This window comes from Pleurodeles waltl, chromosome 8, assembly GCF_031143425.1.
Source record: "Pleurodeles waltl isolate 20211129_DDA chromosome 8, aPleWal1.hap1.20221129, whole genome shotgun sequence".
In the NCBI taxonomy this organism is placed as follows: Eukaryota; Metazoa; Chordata; class Amphibia; order Caudata; family Salamandridae; genus Pleurodeles; species Pleurodeles waltl.
This window is the reverse complement of record NC_090447.1, coordinates 1201979397-1202004968: the sequence shown is the minus strand read 5'-3', so window position 1 is coordinate 1202004968 and position 25572 is coordinate 1201979397. Positions and strand designations below refer to the sequence as shown.

Sequence of the window (25572 nt, the reverse complement as noted above, 5' to 3'; positions counted from 1 at the left end):
TATTAATATGGTACGTGGGATTGCTTCCTACTCGGAATCTGACCTGACCTGTTGGTACATAGGTTGGTTTGCAAAATTTCCCACTGGTTGCAAATTGTGAATAGGTTTTTGGACCAGTGTAATAGAGCATCCAGCCCCTAATTCTCTGGGGCCGCCAACGTGAATGTGGAAGAGGTACCTTGTTTGAGTTAGAAAAGACAAGATGCAAGATTGCTTGCAGTGTTTCTTGACAGAACTCTTCCAAGCTCACTTCTGATTATTAACAGGAGTATACTTGTATATTCCTTTCTCCGCTATAGAATTTGGAGGTAAATCTGCTCGGGGACTCAAGTCACCAGATGAGTCCACGGCTACAGCATGATCTAGGAGGGTGGATATTGGTAGTGGGGAACTCACCCGAAGATTGGGCAAATGTTTCAGAAGCACCTTCTAGCATTGCAAGCAGTGGGTACTGTCACCCTGCACCCCAAATGACCAATGGTCTGTTGAAAAAAGAGATATTTTCATCTTTAGGCATTTTGGCCTTCTTCAAAAGAAAAGGAGTAGGTTTTGAACGGCCAAAACGTAACGTTGAATGCATTTGAATTATATGGAGACAATGATGGTCCAGTGCAGCTCAGGTGACCGCTCCAATTCCCCACTTTATTTGCTTGCCCTGATGCATCTAGTATACATTCTGCATTATCTCCCAAAGTTAAACATTTGGATCAAGTGGTATGGGGCTCACGTTGGCAACAGGAGTTTCCCAGTGGCTTCCAACCCACATATCTGTATGTGTCTAGTTTGACTACCGGGCTTCAAGGCTCTGACTACTGATGCTATGTACTTTCAGCCTCCTGTACTTTCTGTGATTGAGACCGACATTAAATGCGTCAGTGTTGGTAACGAAAATCCAAATTTTACCCCAATGGCAGGTTGCCACATAGCAATTTCTGGAAGCATTTGCAGAGTGTGGTTCTGCTCCAGAATCAGACCATTGTGGCATGCAGACCATCAAGTGGCTCGCTCCAGCCAACAGCATGCTGATAGCTGCTTGTCTGTCTCCTAAAGAAAAGCCGGGTATGGCCCAAGCAGCACCACAGACAGCTGCTTCCTGACCAGTCCTATTGGCATTCCTACTCTTGACGCTCCATCCATATCTTAAAACCTCTGCCTGACTGCAGCGCGTTGTGAACGACATCGTAAAAGGATGTTTCAGTAGCCATCATCATATTGAGGACAGATGAACGAGGAAGGATGGCCTATAAACGCAGAGTGAATTTTTCTGTAATGATGTGTTTGTGAATATTTTCTTTTCATTCTGAAAAGCAACTTCACTATTTTTTAACACATGGAATTGAGCATGGTGACAAATACTGATCTCTCATTAAAATAATCTGAGTATATTGCCCACTTATGGAAACAGATTCCTCTCAGAGGGAGTACAGCTTCAGCACTTTATATCTAAAGTATCAGTGACAAAATGTTTCGTACTAAAATCATAATAATTCTACCAAAATGACAGAAGATGAAACAAATATCTAAAGACATAGGGTGTTTTAGAGTCTGACAGAGGGTATGCTCTGCAGCAAAGAAACTGGATGCCTGTTCTCCATATTACAAGTGTTCTAGACTATGTATTACAGTCTGTATTAATGCAGACAGGGTAGCTGGCAAGTTTTAATGGAGTATTCCGACCACCAAACTCTGAATAAATCTGACAATCACAGTCTGATGATGATTTTCTTTAAAAATCTTGTTCAACATGGCAACCTGAACAGCCTGGTTTTGGTACCTAATACAAATGCATGCTCTCTTCGAGTTGGATACATGCATACAATGTTGCCAGGTTTCCTGCTTCATTGTTTCTTCTGTCCTCGTCCTGCCGAACTTAAATGCTAAGGTGTAGATTGCACTCATGAGCCACTGACAAAGGAATTCTCATGAGTCGGTGACAAAGGAATGCTAGCCGTCATCCAGTATGGTTTCAGATGGGGCCTAGGTGAAGTGAATAAGATCATCTTTTCAAGAGAGAGACCTCATTAACATACGTAGGAGTGATCTGCGGTACCTCAGTGGAATGCTCCCCGCTCTTGGTGCAGAGATGTTTGTTTCATCCAGACATGGGGTGCAATCTTTTGCTGTTCGATTTAGCGCTCAACCCCTCACTGCACTATATGATCAAAAGGAATAATGTAGAATGCACGTCCATATCATTCAATGGTGTAGGTGTGTGGGGCTATGGGAATGTAATTTTACCATTAAGATAATCAAAGCGATTCTTAAGGTCTCTTATATGCCTCCCAGCCTCAGTCTCAACAGTTCATGAAAAAAAGAGCACTCCTGTTGCTGTGCAGTGACCCATGGGGTTTAAGCCACAGGTAACTTGTTTGTGGTTCCTCTTGACAGATAAACTAGAGTCAGAACACTCAGGGAAAATTTCCCTTTTTGCAAATGGTTTACCAATCTAACCTTGAGTCTTAATTTTTCAATTGTTTTGCAGCTGGATTTCAGTTGCAAAACATTGATCTATCTCATACCAATTTGAGATTTAGGGTCGCCTAAAACACTCCCTTTCCAAATATCGAATAGATATGGGCCCGCAATTCCACTGTAGGAGTCTGTAAAACGTTACAGACTGTTGCACAAACTCTGATTCACAGTGCTTGCTACTATAAAAATGTTTTGTACATTTGGCCGTAGATGTTTTATGCTGTGATGGTTTTATAGTGTAGTACAATCGTGCATTTTCTAAAAAATAATTTAATCTGCTACAAATTGAAGTTGGACTTGTGTAATTGCTTGAAAAATCTACTAAATGGTCTGGAATAACCTCTTAATTTTTTCATTGCCTCATGTACTGGACATGCAGTCAGGCATGCTTTTGATTAGATTTTTTTTCACTAGACCACATATTAGTTTCAAGCGAGGATTATGCCCCATTCCATTAGACTACTGCTGCACCAGAATCCTGACCTTGTTTTCCAAACTGTAGAGCGCTCTGAAGTAAATGAGGCGACACACAGAAGTGCATAAAACACACAGATAAATACATTAGACCTATTATAGTTATTCTTACGAAACGTGCAGGTTCCTTCATATTAGATTAATTCAGTTTTTTTCATTTGCCTTCGTTGGGTTTCAAAATGAAATCCTAAGCAAATGAAAGATATTCCTAGCACATGTTTTAAATCAGGGAAACCCAACCTCGGAAACAGCATACACATTGGAATTTATGTCATATGTGCCTTTGCAAAGTGAATCTATAATAGAGTTTTCTTCCTAATTTATCTGTAAGCTGTATTATGGTTACAAACATAAGACATACTAATATTATGCACAAATGGATAGCAGAACCCCTGAACCCGGTGTATTGTCTTGTTGAACCAAATCAGAACAGTCAACCGATATCCTATTTACCATTCGTGGAATTTAACTCAAGGTTCTGGCATAGATACAACTTTTTTACACTGTCAGATGTGTACATGATGTTGTTTCTTAAGGACCAGTTAACCAAATGGTCGGGCTGTCCATCATTTATCCACAAGGGGTGGACCCATGCCAAATTGTAGGCTCCCCATATGGCATATGCTCACATGCAAAACATCTATCTGGTAAATATCTACATAACTGGTGGTTCATCTGAAAATCATATTTCTATTAGGCCTTTGTGGGCCAACATTTGACATCTGTTGCATGCAGTGTGCTGAAAGTGAAGTTGTTCTGAAAAGATCAAACTGTATTCATTGACTTCGAAAATAGTAGCCATGGCTTTTCCTCTCACAAATACCCAAGCTGAAGAAGTCCACATTTCCAAGATGTAAAAGTTTCTATACCATTCAGAGCTTAGAAGTATTGTTTTATATTTCTGTTCTGCCAGTCAAACTATGAAGATTTTCATTAAACGCACCCTTTCAACTTTAACATGACTGTTTTTTTAGTGCTGACTTGTCAGTGCAGTTTCTTTAAAATAAACACAGAGAGGACTTTGGATCCACCCACAGTAGTATTTCTCCCACACTTGACACAGTTGACTAATTAGTGTATTAATCGGCCTCCTATGGAATGCGTGCAGTGCAATGCATGAGGGACTATTTTACTTCTCAAAAGTAAATGTAATCCTTACATATTAAATCCCTTACCTCATAAATACACTAAAAACAGAAAGCGATATTTTTTTCTTTTTTTATGACTGCAGAGAGCTATGTATGTGCAGAATGTATTGAGGACCCTACATACAAGCCATGCCTACTGGCTTTGCCAATTAATAAAACAATGGGACAATCATAAAGCAGTGCAGGCATGCCACCTAGAGACAGATTCTGAGCACTCATATCCTACATGGATACTCATATAGAATATGGTACCACTACATGGGAAGGATAGAAACAACGGTGTATGTAATTGCTGTAGAAATAGGTAAGAATGTGGTGCTGGATATGCAGTAATAGAATATATTCCCTGCTCTAGCCTTGAATGGGTCAGTATTGTAAATGACAACCCATGTATTTGTGAAATCCTGATTTTTTTGGAAGATTTTGCTATTTATGACTGAATGGTTGGTTAGATTCTCTAATCCAATGCACAAACAATGGTAATTCTCTTAAAATAAAGTTGTATTGCGTTTACAGAGATAGAGTTTAAGGAGGGCGAGGTTCAACACATCGTCGAGATCGAGGTTCTCTATGATGAAGCTAGAGAAATGAGAGAAGCTTTCACTGTTCATTTGAAGCCTGATGAGAACATGGTAGCTGAGATACAGGTAACCTTGGGCTAAAACATTGATGCTGACATGAAACACCTGGGTCTCTTTTGATTTTTTGAGAAATTATATTTATGATTGTAGTCTAAAGAAATGGAGGCCAGTGTTTCTTTGGGCTATTGTAGCCTTTACAAATCTTTTACTTGCCCTGTATTCTTATAAGTTAATGTAGGAATGATCTCAGCACAAACATACAGGCATTGCTCCATCAAAGGGCTTCTACACTTACTTCGCCTTATTAGCTCATTATTTGTGTCTAACTACAGAAAGCACTAGTTATCATAAGAGCCCTCATGTCATGAACACTAAAAAAAAGTGCATTGAGAAGTATAGAGGAAACAGTGGGCTTTTATTTCAGTCCCTTTCCGCCTTTGCATGATGTGTTGTTCATGGTTTTCCATTGCTTGGATGGTCCATCAATCAATCCATGGCATTTTGTGGAAGGTTAAAGTGTTCCAAGTTTGGTGATGTGGTAGGCTTCATTAATTCCTACATACCTTGTCTTACTCACTTCACGTCCCGTCATCCCTCTTCCTTCAATCCCTGTCTGCTTCATTTATCACCTTCCAACTGTCTTTTCATGCATGCTTCTTTCCCTCCCCATATTTACTCCTTCTCCCGACCCTGTTTTCCATACTTTGACTTTCCCTTTCCGCCTCGCACTATCTCCTTCCATTTATTTGCAGGTATTGTTTTCACTTTGTCTCTTCCACTTAGTTGCATTACCCCCTCTTTCCATTTCCACATAAATTTCTCTGTGCCCCAATGTTTGGTCTTGGCACAGACAAAAAGCTATTCTAGACAGAAGTGTCTGGTAATTCCTCTCACTATTTGACATACCTCTTTCAGAATATGCACTAAAAGCCTTCATAATTACTATCACCATGGCAATACAGCATCAGCATATTTATTTAGGACATAAAGAACAAGCAGATAGTGTTAGATTTCCCTAAGTAAACATGCACATTAACCTGTCAAATCCACGCCCTTTCAAAGATCAGGCTGAATATGAAAATTCAGTCAAGTTTTTTTTCCATTAATTCTTCCCACTTTCAACAAAAGGAGACGTAAAGGAGATCTGCTTTGTTCATAATTCTCTGGTACCCTGGTATTAAGAAGGCAGTGGTGAGGTGAATGTCTGGGGAATGTTTGATAACGGTTTCATGTTCTGCAGCTCCTGCTTACAGCAGGGACCTGTGCCTGGCTCGAGTTACCTCAGGCAATGGCCTACGGTACCGCGTCTTGCACCTGGGAAGTGCCAAGTGCAGCTTTTCATTGCTCCAGGGATATGCAAATGCCACATTTGACTGGTGTTTTTTGTGATTTTTTCCCATTTTAGGGGCGAGCGCAAAGCGCTCCGTCCCTCTTCTAATCTCCCTTTCGGGGGATTTTAACCACGCCCATGTTACGTCAGTCACTTTCATTGGATCATGGGCTTGCCTTTTAAAATCCGCTTGCTTTTATTCGTGAAAGGCATGCATACATCATGCCTTTTCCAGTGTTTTGCCCTCCTCAAGAGCTCCGGTAAACTACAGGAAACCTACGAGCCTCTATGTTTTCCGTATGGTTTCTGGACTACTTTTTCTCTTTACTCCGCAGCGAGATTGCGCTGTGTTTTACACAGCACTATCACTCTCGGTTTTTTTGTTTTTAATTTAATGTGGCAAGAAAAGTCCGATTAGGCGTTTACAACGCTAATTGCTCTAACTCGATGTAATGCGAGACCCATTGCATTGCAAATGCTTGTTTAATATTGTGTCTAAGGCAGATGTATAGCATGAAAAAAGGTAATTATTGGGTATTAGCATGCACTATGAAAAAACATTTCCTTTCCAATTTGAATAGGGCTGTATTTTCAGTTACAAACCAGATATAATGGCTTCAGCATTCCTTAAACCAAGAGACCGACTTACTTTGCTAATATTTGTTTATTTTATCATTAAGGTGCATGCACACTTATTTTCGAATTTAAACGTTTGATTTATAGAGTCTAGGAATTCATTCTGTTATATTGTGACTTTTGTATCTGCCGTTCAGATGTCCAAAGCCATTGTGTACATAGAGGAGATCAACAGCATGGCAGACGTCACCTTCCCTTCAGTGCCACAAGTGGCCTCCCTCCTGATATATGATGATACATCCAAACTAAAAAACAACCCTGGGCCCGTTGCTGGTTACCCAGTTGCTTGTATCACAGTGAGTATACGACTTTCACGTACAATATAAATTCAAGGATATATCTGTTTTTATTTTAGTATGCTGATTTGCTTAAACAAATACTAGAAATCTGTGATGTACTTTTGGCCAGAGATTGTGTTCTTGTTTCACATATTATGCCAATGAAAGTCAGAAGGTCTCAGCTTGACATTTGGTAGCAGTGGATTGTGCTAACCGCACCTCCGATGACTAGTATGGCAATACTCGCAAAGCACTCCAGCATTAAGTAATGTAAAAATGCACAAAAATAGGTGCTACTTTGGATCATACCCTTGCTACAACAGAGACTGGTCAGACACCCCACCCAACGCAGTATCAAGATGGTCCAGAGCACATTGTAAACTTTCAAGGAGCACTCACACTGGATATAAGTTCTTGATATTTCATTCCAGTCTCAATATGAACAAGGCATTGCAACAAATCTTACAATGTCCACAGAAAATGTTGACTGTGATAACACTCAAAGAAGTAAATGAACAGTACCATTGCTGTGGTGTTGTAGCTGTATGCTGTTGAAAGCTTCTCAAGTCATATTTGGCAATTGTAAGGAACAGCCTTTTTGCCCCCATTTGGACTTTAGCAGCTGTTTTTTTTTACTCTCAGAGTGCACTGAGGCTTGCAAACTAGACCTAAGTGCCAGCATTCTGACCCCATGCAAAGTATATGCCGATTTTAATACACCCAATTGGCAAGGCGTAACTTGCTTATAAGCAGTGGCTGCTCCTCCGCTTTGGTGGAGGAGCGTCACCCCCCTGCCAGCAGCAACCGCTTCAAATCCTTTAGCAAGGAAAGGATAATAAACTAAACTTGTTAAATGGCGGGGCATATGGGGTGATGAGTAGTGAGGGGGGTGCACTTTGCACTCCCCTCACTGCCTGCGCATATATGTTTGGCTGGCTGTTTTAGGCTGACCAACACAAATACGCACAGGGCTCTCTCCAGGCGCTCCCAGCTAATCCTGATGCTGCTCTGAGCCCTGAGAGGAGCGGCACACGGAACGAGGGAATTTTTTTAAAAAAATGTTCTTTAATATTTTTAATGTTCCCCTTCCCCTGTGCCTCATCCTGCCCCCTGTGAACTCCGCAACCCGCGACTGTTTATAAGACTCTAGTGTATGGTACACAGGGCATGTAAGCAGAGTGTCCACTCAGGTTTGCAGCTCTATTTGTGCCACCCTTCATGTGACCAGACTTAAAATGGATCCCAGCCTGCCACTGCAGACTGGAAGGGCCGTGTTATCACTGTCAGTTCGACTTTGCCATTTAAACTAATGGCAAAGCCACCCTGTCCCTTAACATTATAGGTAAGTGTCCCCTAAGGAAGGCCTAAAAAGCCCTATGGAAGGGAGCTGTATTTTGTTAGGTGAGACACATATATTTTGATATATCTAGACAGTCACACTTACAGATTGCCGTCTTGTTGTAGATAAAGTTAGTAGCCCCATTGGGTAACACAAGGTTACCAGGTGACAAACCCACCCGGCTATCTTGTGACTGGGACTATCAAACTGGGTAATGTAATATATCAAATTAATCAATACATTAAATGCAATATGATGCTCAGGTCGAAATTAATGTCACTATTAATAGTTGTCCACTTTAAAAAAAGTAACTACTCTGTGCTCTTCTCATCCAGCGGCCTCACAAAGGCACACACAAACAGACAGCTTTCTGACCACCTGGGGAGATGTGTGAATGACTCCCAGTGCCGCAGTAGTGAGGTGTTACCTCCTCTGCCAGGATGGCCACTCAGGAGATTAGCCTGGAGGTGTGCTTCAAAGGGGAAGCCATTTTTGATGGGCCACCTGGCCCAACATCAATGAGCAGGATTCCTTTTGTCTTTGTAGACAGTATGGAGGCAGGGTCTGAGATGGAAAGCTCACCAAAACTGGTTCTACCGTGGATGTGTTGCCCCAGGTACCCACACCTCTACGGTCGGCTAGCTTGCTCCTCATGACTGAGGAAGGGTTGTGCCATCTTGAAGGGTGTAAGAATGTGGCATTCTGGTACAGCCAGATGCCACACATCACAGGAATTTTATCACTTGGTAGGAGGGAACTCAGTAGCCCATTGGTTAGTGACTGCATGATCCCCTCGGAGGACTTTCCTGGGATAAATATGGCACCCCTGGTACCCTGATCCTCAGTACTTGCTGGACCAGGAAAGAGAACAAGAAGGCAACTAATCTGCACCCAGTGGAAGTGCACAAAGAGAGGCTGCGACGCCAGAGCGACTTCACTTGCTGCACTTTGGGATAGTAGAGTTTGGACACTGTTCTGCATGCCTAGCTCAGGGAAATGCTGATTCCCAGTCTGAAGCAGTGACTCCAAAGGTCAGTTGATTGAACCCCCAGAATAGCACAGGGGACATAAAAGCTGAAAGAGCCCAAGCCACAACTCTGGTAGCCACTGCTGATGTCTTGCCACTACTGAACTACAGACACCCCAAGGACAATTTGGAGATAGCCAAAAGGTGCACCTGTGTCTGCATTACTTGTGAGTGTTTGTTGTGACCAGATTTGTCACCTGAGATGGACACTAGCCTCCACCAAAGATTTGCCCTGTGAGCGCTGTGTTGCAAAAGCTCAAGGTCTGCATCTGAAGCCCCTGGAATCCTGCAAAGACAGCATAATGGGACCCCGAAATTCCTGACCAGTGTCACCCCTACTCACCTATGGACCGAGTACTCAGCCCTTCTTCACCCCCATGGACCTCTCAGCATCCGGGGCATCCCTCAGTATCAGGACCACACCACTGTCGTCTATGGCTGTCATCCTCTAAAGACTGGATTTCACTCTAAAAATGTTCTGGTGGCCAGGTACCTGTCCAAAGTATCCTCTCTGGACCCCCGGACCTCTGTTCTGCCAGACTTGTTTGAGTTTCCAAACTAAATTTCCCAAACTTTTCAAAAGTTTCTAAAATTTCTTTGACCACTGCTTGTTTGTGGGTGATACTAAAGTTATTTATTCCTTTAAAAATCTGTATCTGCGGAACCCTCTGGTGGATTTTTTATGATCAAGGTCTCTAAAGATACATACAAGTCTAATCTATGTTTCTAACCTGGTGTTTTGTTTTTTTCTTTCCATGTGATTTATCTTATTCTGTTGTTTGGTGTTTTTAAATGCTTTGCACATGTTCCTTTGCCAAGCCTTATTGCGCGCAGCCACAGCTACCCCGGGATGAGCTTAAGGTTGTGTAAACGTACCTGACTGGACCCAAGACGGTATTTGTGAGTGCACTGCACAGTAGGACTACCCAGCCATACCATATAGTGCAGCCAAAATCCTCACAGCAATGCAATAAGAAGGTATTTGTACAGACTGAAGACTTCAAACAGAAAACATTGAGAAAATATTTGTACAAGAGGAAGATTTTGTGAAAAAGAGACACGACCAACATGTGTTTCATCCAAGTGACTTTTTCATTGTACCAGTGATGGTGAAAGCAGTTTGTAATAGGAAAAGGTATGTAGTGTAGTGCAGAATCACAAATGAGAAAGGTCATGCCCGTGCTTGGTCCCAGCAGGTTGTGTAAAAATGTAATTCTTACACAACTTGCTGGGACCAAACACGGACATGACCTTGTAACTGCACGTCCACCGCCACTTCCTTTTAATTAGATATGCTGTCACCTACTTATGAGCATTCCTTTCTTATATGTGATTCTCAACTCTACTGCATAGAGATCACAAAACACTGCTTCTGCAACTTGTTTACAATGGAGTTCAGTTATTAACATATAATTGTTGGCATGATTCACAGTACGCGTGTGTGATCTTTGAAGAGATAAGGTATAATGAAATATGTTGTATAGGTGGCATTCCCCATTTGTTTGCATCAGGTAATGAAAAACGTATTCCATGCTTCAAGTAATCGGTAGATGGCAAAACCCGAAAGTAGTAGGAGAACCTCCCCTGGTTCATGAGCGCAGAATACCGCAGCGCGAATAGTAGGATGATAAAGCTAGGTAGTTCTCTGTAATTGAACAGTCAACACAGTCCTAAAGAGAGGACATGGTGGGTGAACTCAGTAAAGTAAAATCCTTAAAATGCAGCAAGTTGAGTTGAGAGGCAGTGATGGTTTCCCTCTACTGTTGCTTAAAGTTAGCTGCAAGTAACAGCCCTGTCATGTGAGTGGTTGAGTGCCACATCTTTTCCTACAGAAGAAAGACCTTCTGAAAATGTAGCTAAAAAATGTTACATTTTGTGACCACTTATTTCCTTAAATTATGCCCAGTAAATGGTTTAGTCATCGGTGTTGTCTTATCTGCTTTCCAGTGTCCATTTTGTAGCACATCACATTTGCCTGAGACATTCTAACATATTGATGGATAACTTTCTGCAGGCTTGCAACCCAAAATATCTGGATTATGACAAGACTGGCTCCATATGTGCTAGTGAAAATATTAATGATACACTTACAAGGTATCGCTGGCTGGTCAGTGCTCCCCGAGGCCCTGATGGGGTGACCAGTCCTATGAGAGAGGTGGACTTCGACACATTCTTCACGTCTTCCAAGATGATCACGCTGGATTCCATCTACTTCCAAGCTGGCTCCCGAGTGCAGTGTGCAGCACGGGCAGTGAATTCCAATGGAAACGAAGGCCTGGAGCTGATGAGCCCCATCGTAATTGTGAGCACTGATCAAGGTAAGGGACATTTATTATTTGTTCATCAGTGCTTATTTTTCCTGAAGCAAGAATATGTAGGCAGTTGTGATAAACGTGGTGCTATAATGTTTGTTGAAATTACATGTTGAAATTAGGCATCGTCAATACGTGAATACTAATAAATTGTCTTAGAGTTAAGTAAGAAAACAGATTAGAAATATCTGGGTGAATTTACATTCAAGTATCTGAAATCAAACTATGTTATGGAACAAAGAAACAGAGAAACAAAAGGTCTACATCTCAAGGACTACAGAGAGTATAACACCTGCAAGAATCTTGTTAGAATACAATAAACTCTATTTTCATAAATGGTATTAGAAATTTGCAGCACTTAAGAAACGGAGCACAGTCATATTGTAGCCTGGTTGGAAGCAGTGTCTGGTGATACTGATAGCTGATGCAGGGGATGTTTTAGGGACAGCTCTTACCTGTATATGTTCTGGACTTGTGAATACATGGCATGCATTTACCCCCTGCTCCATGCATAGTTCTACTGAGGGATAAAGAGAAAGGTTTGTACACAGTGCCCTCCTCAACCATCAAACTAATACCCACTTATTACTCGAGGTTAAATTAATGATAGCCCCAGCATGTAAGGCTCTTTTGTCAGGTACCAGCTTAATATCAGCTTGTACGCATTTTCTGTAAGCTCTCTACAGATAGATAATTAAGTTGCCCTCACAAAAATAAGGATCTAAGAACTTTCTGGCGTGTCGGCCTGAAGGACTGTTGACCATTGCTTAATGTAAGTCAAGGTTTGCTAAGGTTGTTCTAGCTCTAATAAACAGAGCAAGTGTGATACAGTCGTAATGTGGAACCTTCATTAAATAAGCCTTCTATGACTGCGGTGTCCCTATTTGCCAAGTATTGTTCAGTGTCTTGGCTAGCCCAGTGAGGTATTTGAGTCAGTTTGTACAAGTCCCTCAGGCCTAACTAGAATGTTTTAACATATGGGAGAAGTCTTGGGTTGTTTAATATCAGCATCAGGGGAGAGGAGAAGCTGGTAGCCTCGCAAGTTCTCATCTCTTTATTCCAGTGGTATATAGTGATCTAAGTGGGCTGCTATAGGGGGTCCCAGTTTATCTATTTTAGGAGGAATCAAGAGGGTTTCAATCAGGAGGGCCTTACACAGTTATTGCTCCAGTTTTCAAAGGGCTTGACTCGAGTTGGTGTTGTACATTACTAGGCTGGAGCTAATTTTGTGAATAAAATATATCTGCTGATTTAAGGGACACCTGACTGTCTCTCATGAGAAAACCAAAAAGGCACTGATCTGGACACTTTTGGGTCTCGTTATTCTAAATAAAAGGCCAAAGTTTCTTTTGGATAGCCTTTAATATGTGGGTTAGGAATTTAAGACGGAGAACTGAAGTCACATATAGCAATGCAGGCATAACATTTTTCTTAATGTAATTAACCCTGGCAATCTACAAGGTTTCTAATTTGCCCCATCTACAGTGATCATGGGACAGGGTAGCTAACAATGATGGTATGTTACTATACTGTATCTTGGAAACAAATGACTGGTAGAATCAGTGCTGAATACTCTATGCCTGATTAGGACCACTCAAACCCATGTCGTTGCAAGATCTCTTATCTGTTTTCTTTCTTGATGGCCACTCTGATTCCTCTGGACTTCCGGTAGCTAACTTTAAATCCACACGTCTTAGAATTTCTGATGTTTTGCTACCAGGGCCAGAACCAATGGTTTCGTATCTATCAAAAAACACAAACTGTTGTCCATGAATAGGGCATTTTCATGTATCCAAATCACATCTTCGGTGCCTTGATACCTGGGTGTATTTTACATAAAAGGGGCTACAGAGATAAGACAAAGACCAAAGAAGACAGGTGGTAGTCCTGTCTAATTCCACTGGCTCTGACCTTTGTTATCTGACTTTTATCTTAGTTAAGGGTCTTTAGAAATTGGCCTTAATGAGCCAGATCATTCTTACCCCCAAGTCCCATTTCTCTAGAACAGTAAAAGAGAATTCCCAAACTACTGTATTAAATGCCTTTTCAGGATCATGTGACAAAAAGAGTATTTGAGCATCATTGTAAGGTAATCTGTTGTTGTCCCCTGGTTGCCTCTTTTAATGATTCCTGCTTTCTGATGTGATAACATAAATCTCTAAGCCTGTTCATGTGGATCTTGGTGAAGATTTTGACATCACAGTTTAAAAAGCTATTGGTCAGAGCTATGCAAATGGAGATTATGCCTTGACTATGGTATCAGAGTCAAGGTGGATTCCATTATACTGGGTGTCACCGAAAAGGAGTTAAAGACCTTTGTCAGGTGTGGGCCCAAGCTGTCACAGAATGCATTATAGTAGGAGGGAAGGAAACCATCTGGTCCTGGAGCCTTATTTTTCAAAGGATTCTTAATAGCTGTGCAAGCCTCATCTTTAATAATAGAGTCTACAAGCCCTTCTGAAAGATCCAGCAGGATCTCTGGAAGATAAAGCCTCGTGGTATGTTTTTCAGAGAGATGAATCACAAGGTTTGATTAGAATACAGATTAGAATAGTATTGATTCGGGGCATCCAACACTGCCTTATCAGAGGTATGTTTTTACCCATCAGCTTCTCTTATTATTCGCGTATAGTTATGAATTCTCCAATTTTGATTTTATAGGCCAATAATCTGTATTCTTCCTCCCCTTTTTCATAATATTTTGTTCAGTATTTAGTAGCCTACTGGCTACTTTATTCGGTAGGAGAGCCTCAAGGCCACCCCTTGCTTTATCTAAGTGCCTATACACCCTTCTAGAACAAATATTTTTATGTTTCAATTCCACACTGGATAGTTCTGTCTCTAGTTCTGACTTTATGTGTTTTTCCAGTTTCATGAAGTTGGTCATATGGATGATATGCTTCCCTACCAGGACATCCTCAGTTGTGTCCCAGATTGTAGCCCAGGGCATCTCTTCTTTTATTTTTTGAGCTATATAGTTCTCAAGGGTGTGTATATTTACCTTAAGAAGGAGGCCAGTAAAATGAAATTTCAATAATTTTCCACAGTCACTTGTCTGGTTAGAGGTAGTTGCAGCTGCGTTATGGTGCGATCTGCGAGGACATGGGTGCCTATATTTCCCATCCCTGTCAGACCCACCAAGGACAATAGGCTCAGGAAATGATAGATCCAAGAATTGGGTTCTAGGAGCATTTGAGTAAAAAGTATAGTCTCTTTCACCCGGGCCTGTGGCTACCACACCTCTTTTCAATTAAGGTAGTCTATTCCAGTCCATAATGACCGTAAAAGAGCTGGCTTTTGCCATGTAATCGAAGACCTATTGAGGGTCCAATCTAGAGCCACCTTGAAATTGGCACCTATGATCACCTCACCCTTTGCAAACCCTGCTACCAAGTGCAAGAAGTCAGCATAGAATGTATCTTTATTGTCTATGGGGCCGTAGATCTTGCCAACTTTAGCACAGAAGTAAGCACAATTTCCCACTATTCATTCTTCCGTTCTATGGGAGTACTTCAACATAAAACAAGTCCCATCTCTGAACAAAATGGCTACCCCTTCGGTTTTGAATGTGACCTCAGGGATGTCGGACATTTGTAATTGCTCCTTCACTGTTTAGGAACTGCACCACCTGGTATATGCTGAATTTCTAAGAAACAATATAATTTCTTCATCCAACAAATAGTGCATGATTGGGAAAATATGCAAAGAACTTCATTGGTTGTTTGAAAAGAATGCAGTATACACGTTCAGCAATAGCTGGCTCGGTTAACCATCACAGTCCTTCGGCAAGAAGGATATTTTGATTGAATGATTTCACTCTTTTTATGTAGTTGTCCAGGAATTCAAGTTTTAAGAAAAAAGTGCCTGAATCTATGTCTAGTGCATCACCTTGTGACTGCTCCTCAAAGCTATTTATGCATGAAGTCATACTTGTGTGTGCACACCTCCTTATTTACAAAAACACTTTCCTAATTCAGAAAGGTTAGCTTATTATCCATAAACGATTTTGTGAGTAGCTATGACAAGTGGTGGGCAATGGTCCTGACAGGGCTCTGTGAGTTTCTCAACACCCAAAAATGTATACATTTGTAGATATTTCAAAACTTCTCCTCAGCTCCATTTTTCTATGAAAATAGTCAAAAATGTATTCTTTCAAGGACATGAATACTGTAAACGCCAGCGTTGGAAGGGGAAGAAGGCACTCCTAAAATTGGTGGTGGTGTAACTGAAGGGGTTCCTGCCAGGAAAAATGTTTACCACGTGTTTGAAAAAAAGGAAAACTAATATTTTCCCACAAGTCATTCCACTCTCCACAATTATACTCTGTGGACAGTAGTGCTTGCGAAAAAGCTTTCATGTGTGAGAAAACAGAAGTGTGTCTAATAGAACCTGTTTGTCTCAGTCCTTTGCATGCATTCATCCCAGTTATGATTGGAATTATTGATCTGAGTTTAATATTTTAAATGTCATTTGGTTTTCTATCTACTTGAGGCATAATTCATAAAAGGGCCCTTCAGTCGTGGCAAAACTTCCAGACAGTGGTTTTACATTGCAGAGGTCCCACCACGAGGGCGGGACCCCCAACTGCCAGGGCCTTATGTGAATTAGGCTCTAAGGACCAGATTTATGCTGGCCTTGTGTCGTTCCAACGCCACATTTATGTAATTTTTTTAAGCTAATGTGGTGTTGGAAGGGGAAAAACGCTGTGCCATATGAATTGCGCCACTGTGTAACCCCTTGCGCCACATTATGCCTGCGCATGGCCTAATGTATGCAAGAGGGGCATTCCGGCGCTGGGGGGCATAAAAATGGCACAAAGGAATCTTATGAGATTCCTTTGCACCATTTATATCTACATTTTTTAACTCTTGCTAAGTGAAGGCATTAAAAAGAGGCCCTCATTGATTACAATGGGCCTCTGGGTGGTTTGTAGGATTAGTATCATAATTTTTTACGCAAATCCTGCAAAGCACAGGACTAGCTTCAAAAATTATGACGCTAGTCACCATAACTACCACCATGGTGCACCATATTTTAAATACGGCGCTACCATGGTGGCATTAGGGAGGCTCAAGAAAAGTGGCGCTGCACTAGGTGCGGCACCACTTTTCATAAATTTGTCCCTAAGTATTTTATCTCACTGACCTAGTGAAAGCAAGGTAAACATAAAAATATAGGAATTCCACCTCAAAACCGGATTCTGGCTTGGAGATAATGCAAACTTACCATTGGGGAACATTTTTCTGACGTGCTGAAATTGCCATTTCAACATATCAGTAGAATTATGGTGGCCAATTAAAAATAATTAGATTAGACCACTATGCCTTGGGATATATAATTGGTCTACAAGAGGTCTAGTACGTAACACCCAAGAACTGGTTTGAAAACTGAACAGAAAATCCCGGAATATTTTTTTGATTGTATTGTAACATAATGCTTTTCTGGCACTCAGTCTAAAACTCCTGTCTTTGTAACATCCTTACATATTAGATTGTGATTATTGTGCAGCTACATGACCTAGCATTTTATTGCAAGGAGGGGTGCGTGCCAGAAGTAGTGTATCCATGATGGGCAAACCGATGTTACATTTGTGGCTTTTGAGAATGTTTCTGTTACCTATTCTAGTATCTTCAGATACTTGAAATTCCCATCTCTAGTTTATTGTCCTGTAGTCTAAATAAAAATGAGAACTGAAGTCCAAATGAACATTCCGGGGCAAAACGTTTAATACATTTTACATTTCAACTTTAGATTTATGATAAACCTGATTAAACACCAGTCTAAGTTGCCTGATCCTTTTCGTAATAATTGCTTTTTGTAATAGATTTTTCCAAAGCACACGAATTTGGATCACTTGAACTGTTTTGAAAATACACCACTTCTTTTCCAGGATTTAACGAAAAGCTGTTGTTCTTGTGCATTAGGTCTGTGCCAACCCAGGATACCAGGTGTTGTTGGCGCGGAGCCCTTCTCTGCCAAGTTGCGCTACACGGGTCCGGAAGATCCCGACTTTCCTAACCTCATCAAGCTGACCGTCACCCTGCCGCACATTGATGGTGAGTCCAGATCTCCATGAAGTTTTAGGAGTAGTACTTGACAAACACTGCTGTGTGAGTTTTGCAATAGCAAGACTATTGATATACACAGAGGAGTAGCTTTCAGTAGTGCAGCAGGTACAGTGACACTGGGATCTCGGGGTCTGAGCGTCCCTCAGCATCCTAATTATCCCTCTATTTGACTTCCTAATCGAGGTAAGGGAGGCATTTTACTTTGTAGCATTAAGGCCCATGTCATCCCTGGTACTCTACTGCGTATGGAGCACTACAGAGACTCAAAGGGTTATATTGGCTATGTTTATAACACACAACACAGTTCTTACATCACAGATACTACTACCCAAGTCAATGGTGGTAGTTGTTTTGGCCTCTAAACTATACGCGATGTGCTGGACCTTTGGCAGGTAAGCTGTTCGCAAGGGGAAATAGTAAATACAAATGAATTTATTTTTGATCATGTTATCAGTTATGCCCGAGCTATTAACCTGTGTAGTAAGTAGGATCACTTTTAGGCTTTCTATTATAAATTTAGCAATCTCTGCAGCTGTACTATTAAGACTATGCAGGAAGTTAGATTTCAGGAAATAAAAATATTGGAGGCAATTTACAGTCGTAATTTCGGCCGTAGATGCATGTATACAGCCACAAATGCCTTCCTTTACGCTTCCCAGGAATTAACAAAAGCAGTCCTGACAGGTGTAAATGGATTTACTATTGAGAATTACTCTTAACTTCTCTGCCATGACTGCAGAAAAATGCACAGTAGTAACTCGCCTGCAATGGGTGGGATGTGAGCAGAACAAGCATGGTTTGCCCTCTCAGTAAGCTTCTCAGTTTGTGGTCCAACCCCTTTCCACTCTGGGAATGTTCAGGGATGTACTGTAGCCTAGGGCTGGAGTATCTCCCTTCCGGGATAGGAAGGCGGTGGACACCTTCAGTTTTAAAGGAGGTGTAGGGGAAGGTTTTTCTCAAAAAGAAACCATGTTTTGATCGAGGATAAAAAAAATGCATTTTCACATTGTACTCCATTCATCCCATGCCTAAATGAATGGTGTGTATGGATTACACACTGGGGGAATGGAAGCCCAGAGACCATTTTACAAGACATTCCCAAGTATTACACCTGGAACCCTGTGCCTGGCTTAGCTAGTACACACCATTCGTAGGAGTAATTTATGGAGGGCAGATTTGCTACTATTTGTTTGATTTACACTCATTGCATGAAAACCATATTTATTAAAACGCCCGTTGTTAAATAAATGTCTATTCTCGGGACTCCAGGTCATCAAGAATGATGTTGTATGTTTTTCATGCAGGCATGATGCCCGTTGTGTCCACCAGGGAACTGTCCAACTTTGAGCTCACCCTAAGCTCCGATGGTACAAGGGTTGGAAACCACAAGTGCTCCAACTTGTTAGATTACAATGAAGTGAAAACTCGTCATGGTTTCTTGTCCGACGCAACCAAGAACCCTGATGTGATTGGAGAGACCTCCCCCTACCAGTACAGTACGGCGCTTCGGGGAGCCAGTACTTTACGTTTCTACCGCAATCTGAACCTAGAAGCCTGCCTGTGGGAGTTCACCAGCTACTACGATATGTCGGAACTCCTTACTGACTGTGGAGGCACCATTGGTACAGATGGACAGGTAACATGCCACTGACAAAAGAAATGTTGTTTTTACTGTGTTTCGTAGGCAGTCCTTTACTTTTTTGTACCAAATTTCTACCCAGGAGTATTTTGTGTAGATGGATATAAGGTATTGTGGTTGTTGGAGTTCTCTCTTTAGACCCATTCTATGCATTTCAGTAGTATATAGCTCAGTGTATGTTTATACTGCTTTTTTCTTTCTTTTGTTCTTTCTTTAGGAATTTTGCGTAGCACAATATGTTGCCGTATGGCCACTTCCGAGCATTACTCAGAATTGGTGGAAAATGTAATTTTCTTCATACCAGAGATTACGGTCTTGGTTTTCTTTTGTAAAGGGCTATCAGGCGTTGGAGTTGGGACAATGAAAAACACAATTTCGTCATGTAAACATATTTTCATTGAGAAATATTCAAGTAATCCTTTGAAGCTCCTCTCTAATAACCTACTGTTTTGAAGTTAATACCTCGCAGCTCGAGGAAGAATTTGCGAAAAGGCTGGGTCAGCATCAGCCGATGAGTTACACGCTTTGGCAGCGTATCTATGTGAGATGTCTGGGGGGTGTTAAATAGATTCAAAGCATATTTTAAACAAGAGTACATCATTGGCGTGTGTGTACGAAGAAAACCCATCCCCAATTCAAAGTGCAGCCGGAATAAATCCTCCCCTTTAATCATTCACGCGTACCAGGCACGCCCACATCTTTTACAGAAAGGTAATCATTCTTTAGAACATCAGCCTAAGCACATGGAATAAACATTCGTATTTTTGACTGAGGGAATACATTTTTGTTTCACCCTCATTTTGTAGAGGTATTTTTTTAAAACATTGACACTATAACCACAGATTTACAGATTGGTTCCGATTCGTTTCATGGTAGTAGAAGTTGTGTTTCCACTTTTCTTGGTGTTTAGAGGCATACCTGGTAAAACATGAAAGTGTTTTATTTTACGTTATATTACAAACTTGACTATGAGTGGTTTTTTATAATCTTTTTTTTTGTGAATAGTTGTGTGGCATGTCTGTGGCAGCAGTAGACAATGTTTTGTGCAGGACAAACACACACACTTTCACACACTCTTTTACTTCATTGTGCTGTAGTACCTTGGACAGCCAGGCACAAAGAGCGACAGTCTCATTAGTCCCTCAGGGTGTGCATGTGTTAACCATGTCTTTTGAAGGTGTTGAGAAACTCCACATGGACAGGTCCAGTTAACACCTCATCTTGTCCTCCATTCTGCCTTGCTCCTTTGCTTTCCTTTGCTTGTCCCATGCTGTTTGCCAGAAGTACCAGTACAAACACCATCAATGTTCTAGGTATCAGACTTCCTACCCTCCTCTGGGGAGACATTTGGCATCCTTACTATCTTCTCTGCAAGGATCATGAATTTAGACAATGAAGAATTCTCTGCAAATTATAAAAGACACCTCGCTGAATTCCATGGTGAATCTACTAGTGGAGATCGATGTGAGTGCATTTTGCTGGGTCTGAAAGATAGGGTCTACTAGAAATCCATAGGGAAGTGTGAGCAGGAGAGTATCATTTATATGTGTTATGGTTTTGGTGGGAGAAGGTGCCCTTCAGCAGATGGTGCCCAATGTGAGGTCACCACAGGCTGCTGGTTCATCCTCAATGTCTATCATTGCAAATTCTAAATACCTCATGCAGTTACAGTGTTTAATGCTGAGGTAGAACATGTGGTATCAAGAATAAGGTAACCACTAACGACTGGCTAAGACTCAATTATAAACAAAATGTCCCTATTGGGAAACAGTTAGAAGTAGGTTTTACTGGAAAGAGGAAACAATTCCAGCTGCTCTAGTAACAGATATCTTTTGAGCGGCCTCATTAATTAATCAATGGTCTAAACAGCCAATTTAAGATAAACATGAACTATTTAGTTCTACACATTACATACTGTAAAAGTTAAAAGAAAAACACTGTTTATTTTCACATCGTGTAAGTATATCGTTTTCATTTTTTAAATCACTAATGCACATTTTCATGTGGCGTAATTTGAACAAAATGAGCCCAAGAAACAAAGACAAGACTACTGCAGAAAAAAACAGCATCTAGGCCCCAATAAGATAGAAGGAGAAAGACAAATAAGTAAAAGACTGTCCAAAGTATTTAAAGGTAACAAAATACTGCATTTCGAGGACCATAGACTGCATCTTCCTTACAGATTATGAAGGCTGATATACTGCTTAATTTACTTGGATAGAATTTACCTTTGTAGAGTTGGGCGGCTGTTTTCTCTGTTAAAGTGATGGAATTTGACTACGGATCTACCCTGTGAGTTAGTTTTGTGTGGGTCAGAAAACTGATGGATTTCCTGAGTACAACTCTTTGGAGTTCACTTTTAGCAAGGCCTTTAGATATGGAGTGTATTTGGGTGGGATTGGGCACTTCTATAATCCAATCAGGTTATTGTCTCCTTGTGTCAGTGTCTCACATCCAAAGGTTCTTTTACAAATGTTAAGTATTTTCCGGATGTACATGTGAGTTCAGAGCCCTAATTATGGCAACGATTAGCCATTTCTGAAACTGACGAAAATTATTGATACTCAATATATAAATATGAATGTATTAAATGTCGAGGTTAGTCCAATGAGTAGGGTAACTATTATATGAGGGAAACGTGGCAACAACTTTTAACATTCCTTTCTAATCTTTGCAAGATTCAGGGTGGCAGAAACTCGATTTTGGCTTCTGGCACCTCTGTATCCAGGAATGCATTACTGCTAGTCAGTTGCTTCCAGGCTTGAGAACACTAGGGTCCTTAACATCAAGAGGCATGGCAGTACAACAGACAAGTGACTCTAGTGAGTAATGGACTCAGGAGACAAGATTTTATGGCACTGATACCACATCTCTTTCCATCAAGCACTGAGACAGAAAGTAAAGCAAGCTCTCCCGCACAATGATGCGATCTGTACTTTCCATTTATGACACCCTCTAATCTGTGTCCTGTATATAATTTTGTATATGCACTGGTCTGAATCTCCTGCAGCCTGCTTTGATTTTCAGCCAAACCAGGACCTGCTCTTTAAAGTACGTCTATTCTTCGTTCCTTCTTCAATCGTTTTCACCAATGGTGCATCAGCCAGATCTAAAGAAGTGTCTCGGACGCAAGGCATCAATTCACGTGGGCAGTGATGAAACCTTAATTAGTATACTGAAGAATTTCCTCCTTGGCTCCAATCACAGTGCACGCTGGCCATTGCTGGCTCCCTGTCATCTTCTCCATAAAACACCAGTGCATAAAATATTGTTTCTTTTCAGTGACACACACACTTTGGTGCATCGGGGGATACACCCACAGAGCACACACCATTATCTGTAGCTGGCGGAGGACATTGAGGTCTTTCTTAAACATGCTTTATAAATATCTGAATACACAGCTATTAAAGAAGTGTGGAAAAGCTGGTACACTGCAACATTAAAACTGAATAGCAATGTGGACATGCATGGGACTGTGACACCACCAATATGAAGTGAGGCACTTGATTTCAAGTGTCAAAGTAAAAAACAAGGCACAAGCACTGAAAACAACAAATAATTTATGCACTGGTATTTTATTAAAGATGACATGGGAACTAGCCAAACAAAGACATGAGTTCCCAATGAGCCACCATAAATCCTGCCACTGGTGTGCCAACCACAATAAGAGAAGGGAAGCAGCTGCTGTTGTAAATTCAGTACTTCAAGTCCTAAAACGCAATGACTATATTTGTCATGTGCCATTTCATAGTTGGAAATGCAGTGTGAAGAGCAGGTTGGCAATCCTGAGATAGTAATAATGCATTGAATATCGAGATCTATTAGATGCAGCTGCCTGTGGGGCCAGCTCCACATTGCTGTGGGGCCGGTGCAGGTGCTAACTGAGGTGCATTGACCTATTGTGAGATCCTCTTCTCTAAATGCCAACATTGCCACGAGGTGCCATCATCTTACTTTAGCATGTGTACCACGAGCCCTGCAAACATTTTTCATACATAGTCGGTACACACTTATTCTCTTCCATCCTATAGTATAGCTGCCATCATCACCACATGGTTAAATAATATATTGTGAAATTGGGCACAGTCTGGTGTATCTGATATCGGGCATGTGCACTTCTGTCATGGTGGGTGCTTCTTATGCACTAACAAGTGTGTGTGAGCTGTGTCTGAATTCCCGGTGCCTGCCTGTGCCTCTTGAGGGCAGTTGCCGGAACCTCTTGTGTTTCAATGTCTCTCTTAGACCCTGTGTCTTCTTCTCAGGCTATTACTTGAAATTAATGCCTATTGCTCCATACGGCCAACTAACAATTTGCTTGAAGCCTTATCTCTCTGCCGTGCTAACACCATGTTCTCTGTGTCATGCAAGAGAAGGAATGTAAGCACCATTTGGTAGACCAAGAATATATGGATCTGCCTTAAACTTTCTGATATATGGTTCATTTTAGAGCAATAGTCAAGCAAACGCTCCTTCTGTGAGACAGTGTATCACAGCACCAAAACATAATGTTGGGGGCATGGACTTATACTAGGCTACAACTTTAGTTGCTCTTGGGGCATGGCAAATGCATCATGGATACACAATGGCTCTACCTTGTCTGTGTTTAGCTGTTATGTGCTCCTCCATATTTCTGAACATTTGGCTCTGAAGAGTGTTTGTTTAGAGTGACATCTTTGTTCAGCTCTCACATCTGCAAGCAGCTTTTATTTCTGCTGACAGTTCACTTTTGCTTCACCCCTCTCTCTCGGTCTTGGCAGACAGATGTAACCTCTATGACACAAATCCTCAGCACTCTAAACATCCTCTTGCGGATTCACCAGAGACCATCAATTCAGTCACAAGTTGAGTCACTGCAGAAGCCCTTAACAATCACAAAACAGGGATTATCATATATCATTCAATCAATCCCACTTATCATAGTTCTCATTCCTTTGGGTTGCTCCTTTTCTACTATTGTGTGGACCCATCACAGCATATACTTTGGCTGCTTACACAATGCCCATTCCTATTGTTTGCGTCTTGCTTATACTGCTCCTCGGGGCAGATACCTTGCCTGGTTGTATATTTACCCATTTCTATGGTTTGCTCTCTGCGCCCTAATGGACTTGTCATAGTAAGTACAATGGCTGTTTGTATAAGCCCTAAACAAGGGCCCCATGTACCCTGTGCCACTAGAACCAAGCTATACCCAAGTGATGTGCCCTATTAAAAGTAAAAGCAGTTTTGTGTTGCTTCTGTTCCATTTAAGAGAGGACCTGACCTGTCAGTTCAGGATGGACTGTTCCCATTGGAGTAGGGTCAAGACTGATTTGCATATGGCTCGGTACAAACAGAGCTGGCATGATGTACTGGGATCAGGCCAGATTAATTACCAATGGCTGAGATTAATTCAAGTATTCCATCCATTGCTTTTTTGTATACTTAAATAGGACATAGGTCATGAAACTGCAGCTGTAGTTTGTATTGACACAACAGTAGAGGGATTTCAGATGGCTCCAGAAGCTGGAAGCACATGACCAGAGAGCAAGGGTGGATTTCCTGAATAGAGTTCGACTTTCAAAACTGACTAAGGGTCAATTGCAGGACATGGAGAGTGAAATACCGTGAGAAGAGATCTTTGTGGCCATAAGGGAGCTTCCCAGGGGAAAAATTGCGACCAATAGCTTCCAGCATGTCTTATACAGTGTTTCTGGACATACTACCTGATGGGCTCCTACAGGTTTACCTAGAAGCTAGACAAATAGGAAGCTTACCAGAGAGCATGATTGAAGCCATTATATTCAGGATACCAAAGACGGCCAAGGATTTAACAGATCCAGGCTCATATGTCGCAATTTTCATGTACAATGTGGACACAAAAGTGCTTTCTAAAACACAAGCATACAAGTTAAGGAAGGTCCTGTGCACTCTAATTTAGGAAGACCAGTGTGGGTTTCTCACTGGAGGTAGCACAATGACAAACCTTAGATGCCATAATCATGTGTTATACATGACAGCAACTACACAGAAGCAGAGTGCCTTAGTAGCATTAGATATCCAAACTGCCTTCAATACCCTAGCCTGGTACTATATGTTCGTAGGCTGTGGGTGAGTGGGCTTTGGGTTCAGTTTTCTGGAAATTGTATATGAGGAACCTACGGCCAGATTTCGGTTGAGGGTATGGTTTCTACTAGTTGCAAAATCATGCGGGGCACCAGACAGGTGTGCCTTCTGTGCCCACTATTACTCACTCTGGCAGTGGTACACTTGCCATTCTGGCTTAGGACAG

General features: G+C 41.4%; 1 protein-coding gene across 1 annotated transcript in view; it reads left to right on the top strand.

Moving 5' to 3' along the window:
* The window catches only part of FREM2 (FRAS1 related extracellular matrix 2), a 489280-nt gene that overhangs the window by 383550 nt on the left and 80158 nt on the right, over nucleotides 1–25572 (top strand). The window contains exons 12-16 of the mRNA XM_069205491.1: nucleotides 4611–4741; nucleotides 6779–6937; nucleotides 11300–11603; nucleotides 17522–17653; nucleotides 18970–19301. Coding sequence (XP_069061592.1) covers nucleotides 4611–4741; nucleotides 6779–6937; nucleotides 11300–11603; nucleotides 17522–17653; nucleotides 18970–19301 — 1058 coding nt within the window. The remainder of the gene's footprint in view (nucleotides 1–4610; nucleotides 4742–6778; nucleotides 6938–11299; nucleotides 11604–17521; nucleotides 17654–18969; nucleotides 19302–25572) is intronic.